The sequence below is a fragment of the Bombus pascuorum genome, chromosome 8 (genome assembly GCF_905332965.1).
Source record: "Bombus pascuorum chromosome 8, iyBomPasc1.1, whole genome shotgun sequence".
Taxonomy (NCBI): domain Eukaryota; kingdom Metazoa; phylum Arthropoda; class Insecta; order Hymenoptera; family Apidae; genus Bombus; species Bombus pascuorum.
Genome location: NC_083495.1, coordinates 10054581 through 10079361, shown reverse-complemented (window position 1 = coordinate 10079361; position 24781 = coordinate 10054581). Strand labels below are relative to the sequence as shown.

The 24781-nt window shown below is 37.5% G+C and overlaps 1 protein-coding gene across 35 annotated transcripts in view; it reads right to left on the bottom strand.

The window, feature by feature from the left end:
* Positions 1-24781, bottom strand: part of LOC132909770 (calcium/calmodulin-dependent protein kinase type II alpha chain) — a 148207-nt gene that overhangs the window by 73245 nt on the left and 50181 nt on the right. For all 35 annotated transcript variants that reach the window (XR_009658608.1, XM_060964846.1, XM_060964818.1 and 32 more), the window contains exon 3: positions 12754-12813. Coding sequence is in view for 34 of the 35 variants with exons in the window: in XM_060964846.1 (XP_060820829.1) it covers positions 12754-12813 (60 nt within the window). In the remaining variant the exon portion in view is untranslated. The remainder of the gene's footprint in view (positions 1-12753; positions 12814-24781) is intronic.

Sequence of the window (24781 nt, the reverse complement as noted above, 5' to 3'; positions counted from 1 at the left end):
AGGGCGAGTTCGACCGGCGCTAACTTTCCGGAAGATTTTCTTCCCGGCCACGATCGGGGAATACATCACGAGATTCCCGAACGAAATTTCCTAGCTGGTTCTCGATTTGACGGAGAGACTCGATCCCTCAAGGCGAGAAGGAAAATTGCCAACGACAAAAGAGGTCGTCGAGGCAGATATACGAAGGAGGCACACCGAGTATTGATCTACGCTACTTCCGGCACGCTATCTCGGCCCGCTTCGAAAAATTCACGCTCGGTATATGTATGACGACACGACGCCGACCAGCAAACGAACGAACGCAATGAGAGAATAGACAAACGCGTGAAATAAACGATCAACAACAGTTCCTCTTCTTCTTTTCTTTCTTTTTTTTTTTTGTATTTTTTCTTACAAACTTTCTCACAAACTAAGATTGAATTGTGGCACGGTAAGATCGCGTCAAGTCAGACGTCGATTAAAATCGCTTACATGTAATTCAATGAGAGCATTCATAGTAGGCGGGTCGGTCAAGTGAATGAAAATTTGTTGACCGTTGCGTCCACTTCAACAATCTAGCGGATCAAAAGTCGCAGGTCGTACGTAAATCATCAGCTAAGTGGGAATATTTGTTAATCGTTTGAAAAACTCTATCGGCGTTGCTTCATCGCTCTTGGAACTTTTACCTCTCGACCTCCAGAAGTGGTGTTTTAAAACGAAAATTCAAATTCTGGTTTGGATTTTTGTTCCTAAGACGAAACTACAAGATTGTGTAGAGTTGCAAATATTTGCAATTATGACTTGTTGGTATATTCTGTGTAAAGAATAAAGAACAGAACGAAATAGTTGAAGTGCCACGAGCTTCCCCGACGATTTTTATTTCTATTTGTTGGAAATTAGAATGCTCGTGGCCTAAGTTTGATTTACTACCTGCTTGTACCTCTGTATTCTGTCATTCAAAACGCCAACAATTTAAATCATGATACTATCGAGCATATCTGCTATACAGTTGACGCTGACGTACTCTGACAATCGATCTCTGACAACCGATCGTCATTTTCATGAAATACATATAAAGTTGCATGCTATGTCATTCCGATATCTCTATTTCGGTAACTCACGGTGTATCGAAGATTCATTCATTTCGGATAGGTCATGATTTTGGACTTTTGTCCCGTTAGATTATTGAGAGACAGACCACTGTGGCGTCGGTTTGCTAGCGATCAAGACTGCGGTCAACAGTGGAAAAGGAACATCGTGGACGAACGTTTAATTGGAATTTTACGAAATTACAGCGAACTATATGATTTCAGTCGCGAAGATATCGTGACACAATCCACAAAATGAAATAACCATACCTTTGATCGTTAACGTCGATCAGACTCTGGAGTATTTAGGATGTCAGAATGTTTTTAACGTGTTTACACGTTCGTATGTAGATTGAGAAGAGAATAATTCAAGAATAGCGTACTTTATCTTTTATAGAATGCTTTCTTCTATGCTCTTTGAATGTTTTATCAGGTAAAATCAGGAAACTTTGTTGATGTTGTTCTTCGAAATGAAAGAGACTATCGAATCTTTCGTTTTTCTTATTAAAATGTTCTTCCGATAACTCTACAAATTGACTCTTAGACGGAATGAAATATTTTTCTTGTCGAAAAGTTTTATAAAGATCGATACAAGCTATTGATATATCTAAAAGAAAAGTTATGAAAGCTGTAACGAAACGATACGTGAAAAAATAGGAGACCCTTTGTTAAGGTTATTCGGTGTATGTGGAATTAAAGAAACGCGTGGGTAAATTGTAAGGTATTGTAAGTATATATATATTGTGAATATTAAAGTACAAAATGTGGAAAACAATGTAAGCTGGTCCAGATCCTGTTACCCTGAGACTAAAAGAACCCCGAAACCAACGTCGCACGTGTACCGCTTATGGTCTGTCATCGACGCATTCTTCTGTCTATGCGCTATCGATGACAATCGGCGCTTGAGAAAACCGAAGACCAGATGTAGAGTTTTCTTAAAAGTGGCGATCACTTCAACACCCTTAAATAAAGAAATTATTACGCTTAAGGAAATTGGCAAGTAATTCATCCTTCTTGATTAATAGGTGAAAAATATATTTTAAGAAAAGCGATATAGTGAGGGTAGAACATTTTACGGATCGTTCAAGATGGTTGAACAGTGTTGATGTAACAGGTATATTTATACAATTATAGCATGGGCCTGTGGATGATATTTATAAGTTTGGTAACGACATTACAGAAATCTGTTTAAGTAGGTATTGATTAACCGCAATGCGACAATTCTGCGATAAATATTCAACAGAAGCTGATCTAATGAATACTAATTACAACAAATGCGCCTAGGGGAATGGTGTGTCGTGAGAGCGTCGTTACTTTACGTTTTATGCATGTATCTATATGTAAACGAATTATACTGTAATATAAAAAAGCTTTTAAAGGACGTTGTTGCTTACAAAATACGTATCATGTCGAATGAATATTCAATAAGACGAGATAACCCGACAGAACTATTTATCTCTAATGTAACAAATTTTCAAGTTTTATACAGAAAGGCGCGTACGGTGATATAAAATATTCAAATTAGAAAGGAAACGTTGAAAGTAAAAACTAAAAATAAAAGATTTAGAGAAAAAAGAATTGATCCGTGAAAACAAAAAATTGAGCTTCCACGAACAAGGTAAATATACATTTCTACTTTCGACACATTGAAATATCGTCTTTGTTCGCGTAATCCCAAAGTTAGCTGAAAATTCACTGCCAGGCAAATTTAGTCGAATAACAGACGCTATTTCGATAACTAAATTTACATTATACGGTTCATAAATGAGATTTGAATATTGCTTATAGAGACACCAAATTCATTAATCCATCTGATGTACTCGTGCACATCATCAAGTATAATCAATTAAATAAAACGATCTCATACGAAATTAATTTGCTATCGCATCCACGAAAGCCATATTACTTTTTATCAACTCAATCACTTGCAATTTCATCTTTTAATTCGTTCTAATCCACTCAATAAAACAATCATAATCTAACATTGATTTCTTTTTCTCTTATCTTATTTTATTTTTTTCTTTTTTTTTTTTTGTAGAAGAGAAGAGAGACAAAGGTAGAAAAAACAGATGAAAATTGTTACATTTTCTCGGCAGGCAAAGTCGAACGCTGTTTCTCGCGAGCAATCCCCGCGTCAAAGAAAAAATGATTATCCCGTGAATGGAATCGTGTTCCAGGGACGAGACACGAATAATTTCGGTTCCAGCCAATGCTCAGTTGGTTACACGTTCGTCGTCACTCGTCGTACATCGTCACAAGAATTCGTGACAGGGATGATCAATGAAATTCGTTTACAAATAAAAGAACGACACCAGGGTGATACTCGTTCGACTGTGTCCTTTCCTGAACGTTCGCATTTCCCCCAATATCCACCATAACCAGTTAGTTTGCCTTCCATTCAATCGAATAATAAAAACATAAATTGGCCCTACCGTGTTCCTTGACTGACAACCGAGAAACTTTTATCCACTTTTTTCTCCCCTCTCGTTTTCTCTGTTCTGTATGATTTTTTCTTCCTTTCGTTTGTTCGTTTTGTTCCAATGTTCTCGTTCGGCTAACGAGTGAAACGAGCTCGAACAAGAGATGTCGATGGTGTATTGATGTTTGATAGAGCATTGCAGACGGTACGCAACGTTATGTGTTTTCGATATCGATATATTTTTAGTTATTACATCGTTTCTTTTAGTATTCTTGCTTTTTTATATATTATATTATTGTCTGTATTATTCTTATTAATGAGAGATTCAGGGGAGAAACGAATGCAATTGAAATTGATGGAAAATGTTTAACTCGAGGAAGTTTAGCATAGATTCGATAAAAGTCCCCAAGCTTTTGGGTATTAACAAATATTACTACTTCGTAGTTTATAAAAATTAAAAGTACTATTGTACTCGTAAAGAAAATTCGTAGGAAAATTATAGCACAAAAAAAAAAGGATTAAAATCCACTGATAATAACTTTCTCGTATTGAACATTTTTTATCGTGTAGATAACAAATATCTGTATCATATCTACTCATAATATAATCGTCCTTGTCAATTACAACTTTTCCATACAAAATCGTGAATGCCTTTTCCTATTACTTATCGCGACAATTTCTTCTTGTCTTCAATTGTACGTGTCTGTCTCGAAGTTGATAAAATTCGAACATGGCTCGTCACCTCTTCGCGAGAGGTTGCATCGTCGAAACGTGTCGGGAAATTCCCTGAACGTCGATCCGGCAAAAATGCAGTCGCATTTCGAGCCTTACTTGGCACGTCGAGCCAAAAATTTTCCCCACGGCGACGATACCGATTGGCTGGTACCCAGATGTTAGCCGCATTTCGTCGTAACGCTACTAGTAGAAGAACCGGGGCCGGTTCAAGGTTGACATTGTACCAATCGCGTTGCACGTGCGGTTCCACTAAATCTTGTTGTTCGCGGGAAACGCGGAAATATTCGATGCTTCTCGAATGTCAGTAACAGTCGCGGAAACAGAGTAATAATCGCGATGAAATTTTTAGATCTGTTTCAAGTAGAATAGTGACGATTTACACGGACGTTGACTATGCGATTTTTTATACGTAATCTGTTTCCGCATTTAAAAATTTTGTGAAATATCACGAACGTTTTTTTTTTTTACCAATTTTATGATTTTCAATTGGCGTTCGATTAGCTCAGTACGGTGAGTTTCTTTTTTTATTACTTTTCGATTTTTATACCAGTTAAGTGGCTGAAAGAAAACTTCGACGATTTTAACAGGACATAATTGAGGGAGATTGTAAATTTTTTAAACACAAGTGACAGATTTTATGTGGATTAATATTGTGCGAAAGTTCTAACGATATCTGGCAATGTTTTAACTGTAAAATATCGACTGACACAAAATGAAAAGTTTTGATTGTTCGCATTTCTCCCTGTAACAACAACCATCGTAAAATCGAATCGTTTAACGAACACTGGTTCACGTACGACTAATTTCCAGTAATATCGCGGTACGTGCAACACGCGAACAATAATGGTCAATAACGTAAACCAGAAGACTCGTATCGACTCCCAAGGGATGGATTTCGCTTCCGAGACGACCGACTCAAGTTAATCGAAATCGTGGCGTAATGCCCCAACAAACGCTATTTGCGCCAATATTACTTGATTGCCACATTTCAGACACCGAGGAAACATCCACGAAACCTAATTTCCATCTTTCTTCTATCTAAGCCAATCCTCCTATTATTTCAACCAAGAAGAAAAAATTTTGAATCCACAAAATGATACAGAACTAATAAATTCTTCGCGTTGTTCAAATTTTTCAAATAGCAGAAAAACATTCGAGAAATCTAACTTTCGCTCTCATATTCCCTCCGTCTTTTCTTCCTCGTTCGAATAAAAAACGAAAAGAATTCGGAATCACAAAAGTCCATGCAAGAGGAATAAATTCCTCGCGATACTTCGATCACCGATGCAATTTTGTGAACTTGACCATCGAAAGCTCGCAGTTGTCGGCTGGAAAATCTTCGCAAATCGACTCAATCTTGCGTGTATAATTTCATGACTGATGCAGACGATCGGATTAACCGGGTACAGTGCAAAGAGAAGGCTGACGAAACAAACGAAGCGACGTCGCACGCCTTCTGTACCGTCGTACGGAAGCGTTTGCAGAGCATCGAACACGTACAGGTGGCCGCAAACGTTCACCTAGCCTAATTATCCGCGGAAGCACGAATCGTACGGCTAATTAAACAATGAATCGCGGTACATCTAGTTATATCGAGACCATTGGTTCACCACACGATTCTCATCTATGCTCGTTAATATTTCTCCGTGTTCCTCGGCCGTTTTTCCTCTATTTCCAGTTCGCCGATTTCTTTATTTTCCTCGCGGAACGAAGCAAACCATTATTTTATTACGGTTCATTTGAAATATCGTTAATTCTCTTACATTCATGAACGAAATGTATAAAATTAATATCGATTTTGTAGCACGATAAACGAAATATAATACACACGTTGGTTTTATTTGTTGCAAATAATGCAAAGCTCTCTGTTTCGATCGTTACAAGTAGTGCGTTCGATACTTGGTTATTAACAGGTTGATCGCAATTCCGAAATTAATATAGAACATTCGAATTAACCAAGGAAATATTCGTGAAATTTTCGATACTAATAATTTTCGATACTAATAATTTTCAATACCACTTTCGATACAGTTTCCATAATAATTTCAGGTATGAAGCACGTCATAAGATGCTTAAATAATTTTATTTTTTAATAAAGTACGCAGCTAACGCATAAACACATTACGATGCATCGTTGTGAAATAACTGACAGATTTATCGAAACTATAGACAAAGTATAGATTCGTGTAGAAGCCAAATCATAAAAAAGTTTCATCCGCGAACTCGAAACAGAGGCCAAACTTTGTTATAGCTTTAATACCAAATTTTCCAAACTTTTCCTCCACGCGAAAAGATATTCCGTTGTATCGTACATATTGAAAATAAATCGCGCGAAGCGACTCGTTGATAAAATTGTACAAACGATAGATCTCCTTACGTATCATCCTTCCGATGGACTTCTTTTAATTTCGTTTACATTTTGAATTTTTCTGCTCCTCTCGTTTTGAACGACGAACTTTCATATAATTGGAAACTCGACTCGGAAACTTGTCGAATCGAATCTTCTTCGCGAGGCACGCGAGCGAATGGAAACGTAGCACGAGTGGCGCAGTTTGTGTCATCCTCGTTACCCGACTTTTTTTTTTCTCCTATCCCTGATCTTCCAGCACTCGACGTTTAAACCTCTCGAGCGCCGTGTCCCTGAGGTTTTTACATTCGTGGCGGTCGAGGAGCGAGGATTTCGAGTGCGCCACCGTATAATTCCTGCACGTATTCATTATGCCTTCCTTGGCAAATTAACGCGGATCAGGAGCATTGAGGACGAGGTTGTTGAATCTACGGTGGTGACTCTTGCACCCCATTAGAAAATTTATAATATAAACTCTGATACGCGGATCATAATCAAGTTTGTTTCTATGAAACTTCTACTAACTTATTCACATATATATTCTTTTTTTTACTATATAATAAATATATATGTATATTTTAATTATTTCCCCTATACATAATTAATTATATATACTATTATTAGTTCTATTAGTATTATTAATTCTATATGTATATAGCGTAAGTATGTGTATATATATTGTATATATATATATACATACATATAGAATTAATTATGTATGGGGAAAAATAGTTAAAATTGGAAAAGAAGGGAGAAGAATTAGATTAACGTGAGAAAAGAGGATCGAGGACGAGGCTGTTGCATTTACGGTGCGACTCTCGCACTCTATCGGAGAATTCCCATCGTATAATCTCTGATACCTGTTTCACAATTAAGTTTCCATTTACAAATGAATAATTACGATTTTTTCAGATATATTTACTGGATTAATTGCATATGGGAAAGATTAATTGAGATCGACAAAAGGAAATGAAGAGGAAGGACGTTAATACCAATGAAAATGGAATTAACACGAGACAGAAAGATTGAGAACGAAGCTTTTGAATCCACGGTGACGATTTTTATTTCACCGTTAGAGAAGTACCATTGTATAATCTCTGGTAGACGGATCGTAATCAAGTTTCTATTTACAAATGAATAATTACGACTTTTTCAGATATATATGCGTCGAGTCAATTATGCATGGGAAAATTGATTAGTAGCGAAGAAAAGGAAGAGAAAGGACGTTAATCCAATTGACCCAATAGCAAAGTAAATCGATAAGAGGGAAAGAAAATCAGATTTTCAAGTTTACAAGAAAAAAAAGCTGCGTGGGCGAGCAATGGGCTTCTGAACTTAAATCTCGTTACCCGACTTTTTGAATTCTCTTTAGTAGACGTCGATGATTAACCTTTCGTAGGTCAAACGTGCCTCCCAGTCAGTTGAAACTTCGATTGATATAACCCATATTTTCTCGATCCTTTACGATTCCAAACTTATTAAACACATCCACTTACGATTATTATGGAAATGAGAATTGCTGTAGATCGCGAGTGATCGACAATTGGGCAAACTTTTCTTTCTACATCAAGTATACCTACAACGTTATAGGCTATTTTATAAATAGCCATTGATAAGTAGAGCAATTTACGCTTAGATTAGGAGAATTCAAGTTAAACGATGGTTATAATATTCTTCGGAATAGTTAACAAGTACGTATCTGCCTGCAACCAAACATTCCTACAAATATCGAAAATGTCATCTATTCCCCACAGTGAAATAAGTCAAAGTAGCAGAGGCGATCTATCGCGGGCAATAAACCAACGAGGATTAAGTCATCGCGGTTGAACTAGCACAGAAATATACGAACCCTAAATCTACCTGTCCAAGTGTCCTTCACTTCAGGTATTACGACGTTGCCTTCTTCAATCAACCCATCCTTCTAGTCGACAGGTCTTCGAAGATGATCTCCCGAATTGTTACCTGAACTTCTCCTTAGATAGGAAAATATAATCGACTTGGCTCGACGAAATTATTTACAATGAAAAAAAGAAAGAGAAGAAAGAAAAAGCAGCAAGGAAAAAGATAGAATTGTCGGATTATCGCACGGAATCTTCTTCCAGAGATCAAAAGGATAGAGAAGATAATCGCCTTGGTTGGATAAGACTCACGAAGGAGGAAAAAAAGAAGAGAGAAGAAAAGGTAAGAGGTGAAACTCAAAAACAGCGGGGCAAGTGGCACGAAAGGTGGCGACCTGCCTAGACGGCGTGCATATGTCAGATTTATAGTAGCCATAAACGAACGTGGCCCGGCGGAACTTTCGTACTTGTATTTCCACGACGAAGTTCTCGTCCGCACGCGTGTACGTGGCGGACCGTATAGTTTGCCGTGGCGTCAAGGCATAAACCCAGAATATACGATCGCAGCCTGCACGGCGATGTTCCGACGTATGCTAATTTTCCACGGGAATTAAACTAGCATCGGGGTCGGCACTAAACAACGACGCCTTTTGAAGACTTCTGTGTAGGGTATGGTAAGGTCTAGTAATATTCCGCCAAATATATGATAGCGACATAGTGGGAAGTTTATATTTCTGTGAGATAATCCACGTATAGTTTTGTCGGTATTTTCTTTTTTATATCATTAAGAATGTTTTATATCTTCAAGTATTATGTAGTGTAGAGATTAGAGGAATTCCACGTTCAAGTAAATTAATATTATTTATGAACGATGAATAGCGACTGCTTTTGAAGACTTTTCTTGACGACTCCTCTACCTGTATATATATATTAGCAAGAAATGATAATATTCTGTGAAATATGATAGTAATATAGTGGAAAGTTTGTATTCTCGAGATAAGGTGCATTTTCTCTTTTCTTGCTTTCTTAGAACGTTGGGTATTATTGTGGAAATTATGGTAGTATCGTAAATATGCTAATTGCGTTTGAATAATTTAAAGGATAGATGGAGATGGTATAATAATTATTTGCTATAATAATAGATGGTATAATAATTGCTTTCTTGCATCATTGCGTATTATTGTGGAAATTACGGTAGCCTGATAGGTAAATATGGTAAATATGCTAATTACGTTTAAACAATTTAATGATAGGTGCATGGTATAATAATTAGGTTAAATATGCGTAATACACAAGTTTGATCAAGTATATCGCACGTGGTACTGTTAGAATGAACACGATAAGAACTGTGAAATTAAATAATTTAAATGTAAGGTTGGCTGTAATATATTTGGAGTTTGTTACGTGTTTAAGTTGTAGAGTAATTTTATGTAGTCGACAGGGAATCTAGAAACGTTTCCTTTGCTGGACAAAGTACGTAAATACCCTGGCATAGGGGTGTACGTAGTGCGTTTGACAGGAGTATAGTGGAACAAGTAAACTTGAAATCTCGATGGGGGTACACGCTCACAGCAGTCTATCGACGGTATTAAAATAAACGGTTAATTTTCGTTGAAATTAACTTTCTAGTTTATAAAATACCTTTGAAACGGAAATGGATGAACACGATGACGCACAGTTCCCTTGAACTATCGGCTACTTTTTCTACACTTTGGAATTTTTAATCACGATCTTGTTTCGTTTATACTGTAGGGTAATTTTTTTCTTTAGACCTTTATAGATCGTAGAACTCCCAGAACACACCTTAAACTTTTTGTCCCGTTGTTCTTGTCTTTCTTTCCTTTGATCTTCGTTTTATTCGTTTTTAAAGCTATCGTGGTGTTTTTCAAGTTCTTCTCCCTTTTCTTTTTCTTCTTCGTTTTCGTCGTTTATCTTCCTCGCTTTTGGAACCTACATTTTTTCTCGTCTTCTTCTCGTTACCTTGTTTTTATTTCCAAATCCCAACTGTGCCTCTTTTTTCGGATCTCAGATTTTACCTAGTTTTTCCAACTTCTTCTACCTCGTTACTTTTTTTGTTTTTCCAAAGACGTAGACCCTGTTCCTCGAACCAAGCTCTTCATCTTCTTACTTTTTAAGTTTTTACTATCACACTCGTTCTCCCTAACTTTTATACTTAAATCTCAACGTATCTTTGCAATGACTTTATTTCGATTATCACGACACTTATCTTTTTATATTTTCGAATCGTTCGAACGCTAGCTATCTGATCGCTTTCATCGACCTCGATGAATATTCCAATTCAAATTACTAAAACTACCCTAATCGCCAAGAATACCTTTCAACGTTATACTTCTCACACGAACGTTACGATTATTAACACCTTGCTAACACCTATAAATATCAAAGAATTATTCAAGAACGCGATAAATTGCGCAGAAAATTTAGCTTTCTCGTTGCCCTCGAATTTTCCTTCGAAGTGCACATCGACTTCTCGCAATTTTACGCAAAATTTCAAAGGCTAAGGCCATCGTTGACCGGTTCATCGATGAGGTTCATTGAAAGTAGTGAACCGAAAGGACAGTTAACGAGCTGATGCAGTTTAATGGGCGAGGGTTACATCGAGATCCCATAATCCCAAACGTAATCCCGCTCTACGTCGCTCGCGTTCGGAGAATGCTGACCTTTGAGCACCTAAATATCAGCTAAACCGTATTATCCACGCGGTCACAAATTGCATCTTTTCTTATAGATGTTTCACTGTCCATTAACCTTCGACCGCTACAACAGCCAACGTTCCCCGAAAACATTAAAATACGATAATAATAACGCTTTGTCTTCGAGTTCTGCCGGTACACAGGAATTTTCTATATTCCGTGAAATCGATTTTACCGAATGCAGATCGAAGAGGTTGGCCTGGTGGAAAATTGAATTCAACCCGGTAAACATCGACCGCTCGAAGGATACAATGGGAAGGGGCAAAGGGGAGAAAGAATCAGTGGAGCGAGGAAACGAAAACGAGAAGAGGAAAAGTGGTGCGAAACAGGAGAAGGGAACGAATGCCAGGTTATCGAGAAGTTGGACAAGTGTAAAAGGCAAGAATTCGCCTTGGTTTCGATCGGCAACGAACTAAAGGCAACTCTCTCCCTCTCCTTTCGTTTATTCACTTTCCCCCCGTTCTATTGGATTCCAATATTGGCCGCTGCTTATTCCACATTTATAATTTCCTCCCATCGTTAGGTAGTAGCGACGACGCGATGGCATCGGGTCGATGAAGAGCTTCCACGTGCCCTTTAACGACACTCCAATGAATATATTTCCACGAGCTGTGGAAGAATTCCCTTTACCGGTCACGGTTAAGTGAACGATCCTTTAATAGACCCGGGGAATTTTATAACGTTAACTTCGATGCATAAGTACGTCGGGCAAGCTACTTATTGGATCGTCCGCCTTGAAGAGATTTCACGAGATCGTCATCTTTCGCGATTTCTCATTGTTCAACTTTTCTCGTGGTCTTTCTCCGATTGTAGAATCGATAGCGTGGGAAAAATATACAATAAAATAAAATTGTGCAATCGCCTAACGCGTAGAAGCGTCAAACGAAGTTTCCAGAGAACGCGCCAAAAGTCTCTTCTGCGCCGTTTGTTTCCGGGCCAGACTGTCGTTTGTCGAAAGGCTTCGCTACCGCCAACTGCTGCAGAGTCTCAATGCCAGCGCTCGCACCGTAGGTCAGGGTATGCGTTTCGGCCATCACCAAACGGAATACACATTGCAACGTATACAACGTATTCGTATTTCTAACGATGGAAACATGAAGAAGTCTGACTATTTTGATCTGTTTTGATCGTTGATGTATAGGTTGGTCGGATAGAGTTTTTATTGGATCTACTGCTATGAAGAGATCTCGTGAGATTTGCAAGTTGATAATAATAAATAGAGCGTGAAACGTGCAAAAAGTAGAGAGGGAACCAGCGCGTCTGTTTAAGAAAGCCCGAATCTACTTAAAGGCGGGCAAGTTAGCGCGACCAAGCGAGCACGTCTGACCTACAACGACAGGATCTCCTTTGAGTTTTGAGATTGAGTTTCTGTCGATTTTGGGCGCGTATGTAATGTTTCTTTGAATCATTGTTACTTGCCATATGTTAAATAATATGTTACCTGTATAATGTGTATGAAACATTTATTCGAACGTACAATCGAATACGAAATACTTGAAAGTATCAATTTAAGAAAAGAAGAGAATCTTTAATCGTCGATATTCTTCCAATTTTGTATGTTGCTCTCGATATCGATTTTCATAGTAAAAAGATATTAAACAAGAATATTTGTTCGTGAATGAACAATGCTCACCAATATTTGGATGCTGCAGCTTCCTGCATATTCGTGCCTCGCGTTCGAGCTTCTGAAAATCTGAAACAAGACAAAACGAATAACATAGTTATGAGCAAGGAAGACGAAAGAATAACGTGATTTACAAACAACCATTGACTCGTTTAACAATAAAAAAAGAAATAACAGATATCACTACTGAGATATACTATGAAAATAAAGTTCGTAAAATTTACAAGTTTAGCGACTGTCTGACCATTGAACAACGTTCTGACGAATTCTACTCGATGGCTGAGCATTTCAGAACGGATACTAGCGAGCTTTATCGCAAGAGTTTCGCCGTAACGACAACCAATGCCGGGTATAGTCATTACCGCGAAATCGAATTTTCCAACGAGCTCCCTTGACGAGTTTCCTCGTGGGTAATTCACCAAGGACCGTAATAAAATTGGATTTGTCGGTGGCCAAGTCATTTCGAGCACGATTTCCTGTTTCCTTTCTGTTGTACGCGCACCTGAACGGCCCTCCTTCGCGGATCGACCCTCCATTCCATCTCTATTATTGGCCTTGTCCTTCGTGTCTTACTTATTAAATACTATACGTTCTTTCTTCCACCGAATTTACCTTTTCCCTCGAATAAAATATTAAAATTAATTACGCTTCTTTACTCTGTCTCTATATATTATTCTATTTGTTATTTCGTAGTCGGTCGCTTCTTACTGAATCTGTCTCGAAACTAACGCAACTAAAATTTATACGAACAAATACGAAATACTCGAGTGACCAAGTAGAAAGTATCAGATGATATCGTAATAAAATAACATAACATAACGTGATATCTTCTGTAAAAAAAAGACAAATCCTCTTTCATTTTTCCCATCTTCCGTAAAATAAGGTAGCCAACTAATCAAACGGCTGCACGGCCGCGGCAAGAATCTGCCATCCCTCGGAATAATTACCAAGTCACCGAGGTAAGTGTCGGCTAAGGTAAAAATAGAATTTCAGAGAATTAGCGTTCTCGCTTAATAATTTAATACGCTTAAGAAAGCGTTTCGAAGCACCGTAAAGTAGCCGGATCCATTTATCCAGCGCGAAATTCCGTTGGCTTCGAACGTCGAGGAAAAAGAAATCGGACACCGGTTTCCATCCCTTTTGATCTTTTTCCTCTCGCTCTTTCGTTTCTCTCGCCTATAATTAAATCTGCGACGGTGACGAGACTCGGCAGTCTTCATTCGTATCCGCGCCTAAACAACCAGAATTAACGAGCATCTACCGACAAGCAAGAAGAGTCCGCGAAGAACACTGCAGCTACAAGAGGAGAAGCAAATTGGAGGACAGAGCACTTGACGGAAAAAAAAACAAAAAAGAAAAAGGGGAAAAAGAAGAGAAAACTGGGTTATTCGACGATGTCATTTGCCTACTCTATGAGCAGATTCGAACGTTGCAGCATTCTTCGCGTGGGAGGTAGAAAATTTTTCGCAAATTCGAGATAAGTTAGTGGTTGTTGAACCGTGAAAATAAAATGATTATTTTAGGGATTAATTCTTTCAGAATCGAATATTTCATTAGACTGTGAGAAATGTTCTTTTGTTAATTATTGATAATAGAAATACGATATTTTTTAAATTCCTCTAGGGGTTGATTCTCTTGCACTTAAATACTTTATCTATACTTAGATAATTATTACATAAGAATTAAATATTTTTGTTAATCGTTGATAACAGAAACAATATTTTTTCTTAATTCTTTTGTACAAACGACATAATTCGTTACAATTTATACGTACATGAAGGGATTAAGTAGTTTTGGTCTTAATTTGACATCGTTTGACTGAAATCTTTTAGTTCCGCGTTGTTACCAGATTGTAGGACGCTCGAGGATTGGCTTTTTCATTATTTTTCCAAAAATGAATAGGCGGAGTCACGTCGGTTTCGTCATGCTGCCGTTGGCCAAGATTAGACACAGCTGGGTGAACAGTTAACGAGCCACCCTTGTTTGCGCTAAACTCGTTACGGACTACACCGTACCGGAGGCTATCAGACCACATGTACGCGAATCACCGGAAAGAATGGCCGTCCAAAGAAGAGAAATCGCCTTTCTTCCGTTGAAAACAAGGTTTTCCGGCTGAGCTTTCGTCCTATGACACAAAGGTCCAAGTATCACGCGTCGATTACTCGCAAATAAAATAAAGACTTCTTTATAGAAATATAAGGAAGATAAAAATTCTTCTTTTTTCAAACGAACAAAAAGCATCTTCCTCGTATCATTGAAGGAGTAACGGAATATTCCTTATATTCAGAAGTAACAGAAATTCACTAAAAACCTGAGAAGTTAATAGATTTATCGAGGAGAAGAATAAACACGTAAGTGAAGAATATTTAGTTCAGAAGATTAGAAAAATTCTGAAACACGCTGTATGTCAATAGAGAAGAGAAAACAAGTCGAAATTTACGTATAATAAATATTTGTTATTTTACTATATAATGATGACGTAATAGCCAAAAAGCAAACATTACGCGAAACTATATTTTCCTTTGATGATTGATTGTAACATTCATTACCGTAAGGATATCATTATCAGGCCAATGAACTATTTACAGTTTCCTCGTTTATGAAATTTATACAAAGAAACTTATACTGTACTTAATGCTATATGTAATTTGTCGTATCGAGCGGTTCACGGTATCTTCAGAACGCGCATCGTCCAAGTTCACGCGGAAAAATGCAGAGGCTGGTGTGCACGCTTCATCCCCTCTGTGTCGAAGATAGTATCGAAACGTAAAATGCACGTTTATTCAGCGACGACACGCGTTCTTATCACGCCCGAGAGATCAAGGGCTGCTGCGTCCACTCCCTTCGTCCCTTCGGAACCCCCTCTGCCGCCCTTGTTCACCCGCTGACTCATCTTCATCCCTCGAAGCAAAGTATCGAGGGTGAAAGAGTTTTTGCTGACTTTCGTGACATTCGTGCTTCATCGGACGCAAAGTAACCAGCGAGGATCGGCCTTGCAACGATCTCGTAAGTCCTTTCAAAGCCAATCCACGATTTCTACACGTGGATCGCACGCGCAAACAACCAAGATCCTATGTGTCGTCTTATTTTTATCCTTCGACCGTGATATCGATTTTTCCTCGAAAATAGTCGAGAACAGCGACCAGACGATGGTGTATTTTCGTCGATCGGTATACAATAATACTGCAACAATACGCTCATCGAGGATCTTCAAGGAGGGGAAATCTTTCTACGATTCTTAGATCGCGTACAATACTCGGAAAGATAATTACGGAGACGTATCCTCGAATTGAAAACGAAATACGGGCCGAGATAATGGCGCGAAACTTCAGAACGTATCGCGTATGTAACAGTTAGCGCTCTTAACTGATAATTGGAACTGGTGCCTACACAGAAACTTAGAGACATTGAAGCTACGACAACGAAGATACAGTTCAAAGAGAATACCGTGTAACTGGGTCAAGTTCTCCGAGTGGACAAGAAGTTCCTTCCTATTTACCATTTGTTGACATTAAAATAGATACAAGAGACACAAGGAGGGGGAAGAAAAAAGAGAAAAGACGAAAGCAAGCGCGATTTATGAATAGAACGGCACTTTCACGATCGTCGTCGGCCGTTGCACCGTAGAAACAGCTTACAGCATGTAAGGCTGAAACGCGAAAGGAAATTACTTTGGAAATTACTTGCGACAACTACTCTTTGTTGCTAAGCAGAGAAAAGAGAAATTAACAGGGTTGGAAAGAGGTTGAGACGCGCCAAAGTTCTCTGCTTCGCCTTTGAATTGCCCGTTGCGCGAATTAGAATTTCAAACGGCACGAACTGCTAACGAAACTACGGATAGAGAGTGCTCGATTAATTATTCGGTGAACTGGAAGCAACCGAAGGATCTTGCGAGCCAACTAAACTGACAAGTCGAAATCCACGCGATCAATTTTACAAACGGGATAGCGACCAGCGCCAATTTGCTTGCAGAGTAACTTGGTAAATTCTTGAAAAGTTATAGAGCCATGTAAATGTGAAATATCTTCGCTTGATTTTATTCACCGCATTCTCTATTATTATACAATTTTATTTCGAAACAGAAAAATATTTTTGTTCGATTTCCGCAAAGTTCCAGTAGATATTTTGAATATCTTATCGATAAGGAATTCTAGCCCTTTGGGTCTCGATAAATACGAACATGCATTAGAGTTAGGTAAGTTAAAAATAAACTGGAGATGGAATGATTTCCGTTGTTGTTTAAACAGCAAATTGTTTTTCTTTTCGCGAGATTGTAGCTGCAAGCGTAGCGGTCGTATATGAAAACACCTCGGGCTCGTAAATATGAATATGTAAGGGACATGTTTGTAAAACATGAAACTGAGCGTAAAACACCGAGTACTGTTTAAAATATGACTGACATTACGTTGGATGGAAGCTTGACGCTTGTTACGTTGATCCGCGATAATGTAAACCGTTTGCCTCACCAACAACTCATTCTTCGATGATAATTACAAAATTGAAATGTAACAAGCTTCTTCCTTTTTTACTTAAGTTGAATTTGTAGCACGAGAATATATGAAACTGTAAAATTGTACTTTGAAACATGACGAACGTGAAACTCGAAGAATGAAAATTTCGAATTTCTGAACTCCACCCTTTGTTATCCTACACTGTAGAAATAAGAACAAGAACGACATCCATGAAATTCAATTTTCAACAAATTCCTGTTTTTCCGCCAACTACCTTACAATCGACATGGAAGAACTTGGATTCATCTCGAAACAGAATTGGGAAGTTCGTAGGAAAATCCGAGACGATCTCCGACATCGTTCGTTCTTAAAACAGAAATAACATTATGATCAGAATGTCAAATTTTCACAGAAATTCCTTGTTTTCGCAGGCTTCCTTAAAATCAACGTGGAAATTCAAATGTACTGTATAACAAGATTCAAAAGTCCACGCTTTCATTGCGAAGTAATGGATAACAAATTCACGGAAAAAAAATATTAGCCATCCTCGTTTGTTAAAATGAAGTCTTATCTTAAGTAATGAAGATCATAAAATCGAATTTCCAACGAAATCTCGCGCAAGTACTTGCTTAAAATTAACGCAGAAATTTAAACTTACACACGAAGAAGACATAAAAGTCGAAAATTCTGTTCTTGATGAGCAAACTAACTCGTGGAACAAAAGTTTTCAATTTGCAAACAACCTTCGCTACCTTCGGTTCTTAAATGAAACACAACGCCAATCTCTATAAAACCTAATTTCCAACAAATCCCCGTTTCTCCCTGTCTCCCAGCGAACTCCTATAAAATCAATGCTCGCGTTCCTCCCCTTAGAACCTTCATTTACCCCCAGACTACATCCCTGCACGCAACGCAGAGGTGCGTGAAGTGAACGCTGCCCTGAGCATCCCCAATCTCGATTAGCATTTATTTACTTTCGCAATAAATTCTGTTGTACTCGATACTCGAGCGAATTTGTTTTATAAGTTTCCCTCTCAGAGTTTACGTAATTCATGAGGTATTATAAAGATTAATACGATTTATCAAATCACGAAAAACCATGAATTCAATCGTCAACATATCTTCCCCTCTGCGTTCTGTCATCCCTTCGTTTCGAAAAACTAAATTCCCCATCCGTAAATTATAAAATTTCTACAATGTATAGTTCGTTAAAAATTTTCTGCTAAAAATTTGACTTTAAATTAAGCCGTCGTTGCCAGTAACGTTATTTTAATTATCGTATAAAAATACACGATAACGTGTCAACTAACAAACAACTAAAAGCGGATTAATCTTCGAAGCAACGAATCTTCCATAGGGTTCCCAATAATTTCAATGGTTGTTAATAATGTTGGCAAAATATTTCAACGACTATATCGAGTACATCGTAATACAATTTTATTCGTTTATTTACGAAACGGTATTGGTAATTCGATATTACGCGAATCCTGCTTCTTCGCCGTCAACAGGAAGAAAAAGGAACTTAACGAAATACTTGCGGCGTTGCAACAACGATTACATCGATCCGAACGTTCACTCGATCCCCGGAAACCACCCTTTTCCCTGAGACAACCGCTCCACCGCCTCCATTTCCGACGACAGGCAAGCACGCACCAGACAATTCCGCAGCGTTAAGGCTAACTATTTCGAGGGAATTAAATCACGGCATCGCGGGGTGTGGGCGGTGCAGCGTGTAACTGGCTTGCTTCTATCTTTGGCCGACAGTTCCAGTTTCTCCGCAGAGGCGAAAGGTAACACGTGGAAAGGGAGAGGGTGGCGGGGAGGAGAAAAAAAAGGTTACAGTAGGCAGAGGGAAGATGAGCGGGCTGTCTCTCCTTCCCCTCTCGACACACAGCGCGGTATTCTCTGTCTCTCTTCATCCCTCTTTACCCTCTGTTTCTCTGGTTGCCGGGCCGAGAGGGATGGCACGGCTGCACCCTCTCTTCTACGACCTTGCTCCAGTAACCTCTTGACCTACACACGCCACGGACGCCGTTCAACCGCATGTTTCTGAAACGAATAAAGCGCGACCGATTCGCCGTTTCACCTTGAATCGGCCAGCCGATCGCTGGATGCGGAAAAATACAGACGGGAAACTGTTTCACCGAGACCGATTTCCTCTCGTCCATTCGATTCCTGAATCCGAACACGTTCCCGCGTTTCCTATAGTTTCCGTGGTATTTCGCGGATTTCGGGTTAGAGGAAATATGCTTGAGAGGCGTTCGGAGATTATTCGAATTAACGCATCGACTGTTGTGCAAATTTATTAAGTTACCCGAAAAGTTTCTTTCGTTTCATAAGGTGATAATAGATGAACAACAATTTCTGTTTTATATTATTTTATTGAATTAGGTGTGATCCATTTCGTTCTATTTCTATTATTATATTCGTGAATAATTCAATAAACTAATATAAAACAAAAAATAGTGTGCATCTGTTATTTTCTTATAAAACGAAAGAAACATTTGGGACAACCTAATGATATACTTTATTTTGAAAGGAGAGGTGTATGGAAATATATTACACCAAAACATGTAACTTTTGCAAAGTACTGTATTATCTTCGCGTGATTCTTTCTGGCAATGTTATCTGGGTCGTCGTTGAACATTTTATAGTCCATAATAATTATCTTGTTTTAATCATTCTAGAAAATTTAGACCGTGGCAGTGGAACGTATCAAAGCAATGAAATGTGTAAATTCAAGCGATTCAGATTCAAGTTGTCTAAAAGTAGCATACGTGCCAATGGAACCATTCTTGATATTTAGTGCAAATTCAAAATAACTATTCGTGCTGTATATTAATTTTTTGCTAAATACATGTTCACGGTAAATATGTTGTAACTTCCGTGTACTCGTACATCTTCAAATTGCTCCGAAATTTTAATCGTATCGAATTATAGGGCTAATGAAATTTCAAAATGCCTTATATAACAGACAATATACGCGTGGAAATTTTCTACGATATTCCAAGTACTTTCGTACATCACTGTATTTCCCACAGCTATTTCTTCATAGTAGAACAGGACAGCCATTGGTCAGACATCCTCGAATATCACGATCTACGGTATAGAGGCTAATATTTGATTAATTCCGCTTCTCCGTCTTGTTATAAACGTTGCTAGAAATACGAACGTAACCTCGAATAGTCTCAATGAATGATTTCTAACAGTTTAGATTTCGCGAATGCGAAATAGGCACAGGATATGAAGGCAATGATTTCAACCGCTGCAAGAGAAACAAACTGGATCGTGCGTTTCCATTACCGGTATCTCTTAGATTATCCTCTTCGTTTGTATATGTTGTTAAGCTTGGCCAGTCGTAACGTTTTCGGCTGCATCGAAACTAGTGAAGCGACTGGCCAGCAGGAACTATCCATCGTGCCAATAGAAACACCGACGAAATTTATCTCTTCTCCTACTTTCTCTCAAACGTAGCTGGGAAAAACTTTTCGTTCTATAAACGCTGACAGTATTGTGCAAAATTCGTGGAGCATCTACGTTATTAGGAATCGTGACCAAAGATACTTTTAAACTAAATGCTTGTACTCTATCACGTGTATTGTTACGTGAGAATGAATCTTTTATTGACCAATTTTTAAATCGAAAATTTCAATGCTTCAACCGAGAAATTGGAAATTAACTAAATAATAAAATTAATTTTATATTAATGTAATGGTAAGTTAACTGATTCTCCCTGTTGCATGTAATTTTTCACTTATGTAACGAAAGTTCGCTTAAAAATAAGTAGATTCAGTCGGCAGCAACGATTCAATCAGACACTAATAATAATTTCGTACAAATAAATGCAGAGTTTTAAGAAATGGTTTTAATCAATTTCATTCTAATCCTTATAAATATTTACACCTGTCTGAAGGTAATCCATCAAAAAACAAGCGATTCCTGAGAAAATAAAAGATTAAATTTAGAATTTCAGAGATTTAAGAACACGTTCAATAATGTTACGAAATTAATATCGAAAAATCGAAGGATAAACGTTAAGAAATCTTACGATACTATGAAGTTAAGAGGCAATGAATGTTGCTCGATAATAATATTAGAAAATTAAGTAAATAATATAAAATACAGTAGAATTTCAGTCCATACGTCCGGGGATAATCTATGGCGAGGAAATGAAGGTTTAACCGATTGAACTTTCGACAAAGTGAAAATCCGGTTTCAGAATAAGAATCAACGTTCCGCGGTAAAGAGAAATATAGAAGTTGAAGCTATGAATTTGCGTGAAGTTCTACAACTCATTGACGTCAATCTTGTCATCTGAAACGAGATGCAATCTCATCCAGTTTCAATCCAACGAAAGAATTTGTCGCTCTGCCGGCCAGTAAGATTCCATTGAAAAGAGCTCGCGAAGCTCACCTCCGAACCTCCAAGAGAACCTTATGACGTCAATCTGCTTATCTCGGTGACGTTCGTGAACGATGAAAACGCGCCGCAATTTTAAGACAAAGTTCGATGAAAAAATTTTCGTTGCTCTGCCTCTTCATATTTTGATGTATCTCCAAACACTTCGTTTCAATTTCTTTCGCTCCGAAATTTGTTTCATTATTAAGTTGTCAGTTTATTCGTTCAATTTTAAATGAATTTACTAATAAATTGACTTGTTCGCTTGTTCGTTATTTTATATTTCTAAAATATTTCGTTAAAATTTTTTTCAATCGGTTATAACGTTATTTATATCGAAAAACATATAGCAACTTATGGAGAGACAAATTGATTTTGCCAGTTATTATTACATTGAACCAATTTCTGAAAATTAATGTTTGATAATAAAGTTGAGATTGTACGGTTGCTAATTTATAGATGTCGCGTAAATCCGCAGATTATACAGTTTCTAATCTAAGGATTGAATATGTAAGGTACTTCTGAACTAGTAGAGAAGTGCCATTATAATTAATTCAAACAGTGACACTTGTATATTCGGCGAACACATCGAATATGAATCATTATCTGTATACTGCCAGTAATTTTTTAGACGAATAATTTAAATTTATAAACTCTATTTATACACGTGTGTTGATTTTCAGAAGATAACGAGTTTTAATCCAATATCTTCCTTTTAATCATTACTCTCTTAATAAGTCACACATTTTAATCATATTTACGTATCGTTAATTCAAATTGCTTAAAAGCGACGTATTCGTACATCTTAAATTTTCTTTAATTGCTCGTCGTTATACTAACGAATCTTATTTCTACACCCTTGTGCCAAACATATTCGATCGTATCAATTACTGTCTCTTAATTACAAGATCAACAGTACAAAATCAACAATCAACTACGATCGTTTCTCTCGAATAAAATTGTACATCTAACGATTTAACAAGATCGCAAGGAACTTGAATTGTCTATAAATTGGAGGAATTGGAAGAACCATGTGAAGATTACGTCGTCAAACGATCAAAGACGAGGCGAACAGACAACTTTTTGCTCGTGTTTGGTTTTTCCCCTGGCGAGTGGATCGTCGCCCTTGCATTCTGAGCGTGACCCTCGAAAATTCCTCTCGTCGCCCGAATTCTAAAGCTCGATTACCGGCGTCGATCGAACGCAATGTGGAGCAGCATCAAGGCAAACAACCACGACCGAACTTTCAGTCGAAAGTTGACCTGTTGACGTTGAAAACGTAATATGCGATCAACGTGTTTGGTTACGTACACGAAATGAATCTCGTTTTATCTTATTTTAATAGTTTCTGTAAGTATAGATACAGTCGTATTAATTAATTTTAAATACAGGGTGTCCGGAATACTTGGGGCAAAACTTATACTACGAGTTAATAAGGTCAAAATAGTTTAAGCAAACTTATATCTGAAAATGCTTTATCGAAGAGTTATAGGCGTTCAAAGGGAAAGTTGTTTCTTGGGACTCGTTCTACAGAATCTCAGACAAACACAAATGCGTTTACTGTTTCTACAATAACAGGAATATTCGAAAGAGTTCGTCACAGTGATTAGTTGGACGAATGGAAGCCTGTAATGGAAGGCAGAAGAGAGAAATTTCCGAACATTTATTACAATTGCCAAAACAATCGATGGAAGTCTTTGAACGCTTATAACTTTTCAACGAAGCATTTTCGGACATGAGTTTGTCAGAAGTCTTTTTACCCGCTTGAACTTATTGACACGTACTATAAATTTCATCCTGTCTTTTTTTAGATATCCTGTATATAGTATATATTTTGATGTATTCGATGCATCATGACATCGAATTATGTGGCTAGTCATGTTACAGATCGTAACAGTAATTGTAAAAATCTTAACGTTCAAATCTTCACATTCGTTCAGATCGTTCGAGAGAGATCGATTGATCCTATATTCAATGCTATAAAATATTAGCAATAAACTATTGTTTTAAAAGAAAATCCCAAGCAATACACGAAATGTGTATGACTCGGTTCTGTGTAAAAAGAAAGCAAAGAAACAAGGAGAGAGCGAGTGTAATCAAGCGAATCTACAATGATATTTCTGTTTTCTCTCGACTCCTTTAAAGGTGAAGTAAAATTCATTTACTACGATAAATTTTCATTCGTTATAAATATTTCTGCGATATAGCAACGTTAAATAATTCCCCGTGAATCAGACTCTCTTTTTACACGTTTCGCGCGGTGTGATACGCACGCGAGACGCGGGATGAGTCACGCGAACACATATTAGGATCTGTGCCAAGGAATCGATTGATAGGGACAATAAAGCTTATGATAGAGCGTACGATACATCACCGGTCGGGTGGCGATCCGTTTGATACTAAATTTATCAATCGCTGTCTGCTAAGCGAAACTTGTGCACACAAGTGACGGATCAGAAGAGGAACGTGTGTCTATTTGAACGTGAAAGATCGTCACTTCAGAGTTCGAATATGTAGAAACATTCCAGATTATTCTTTTACAGATTCAATAGGAAAGCGATGAAATGGAATTATTATTGAAAATATTAAGTGATACTAAAATATAGAATTCAGAGTACTCGAAATATTTGTTTCTTTTTTCTTTCTTTTCTTTTTCGTTTGATATTGTATTTTAAGAATCTAGAGGACTATTATACTGAAGAATAAAATTTGATAAAAATATTCGAAGACGGTATATTTTATTAGCATCGCTCTTTTTCTTTCGATATCATATTTTAAGATTAGAAAAGTTCCAAACTCGTTACCAATCTATTGAGGACTTCTATTTATATTTATATTTCTCTGGTCTAAATATCTTTCCTCCCTATATAATATATTAGGTCGTCCGGAAAGCGTCTTTCTTTCGCAAACGTGTTTTTCACAACAGTGCACCTTCGTACAAATGTAAAGCCAAGCCTGTGAAATGTCGCGGTGTTTATCTCAACAGAACAAAATGGATCGTACGTAATTCGACAAAATAATATAAAACAAAAAATGTGCATCTATTATTTCCTCATAAAACGAAAGAATCTTTTCGGACAACCTAATAATATAGAAATGGTCGATATTAAGCATTTAAGTATTTGGCCAGAAAGCCATCGCATAATTCAAAGATTATTAAAAATATTCGTAAGCTAAAGCATACGGAA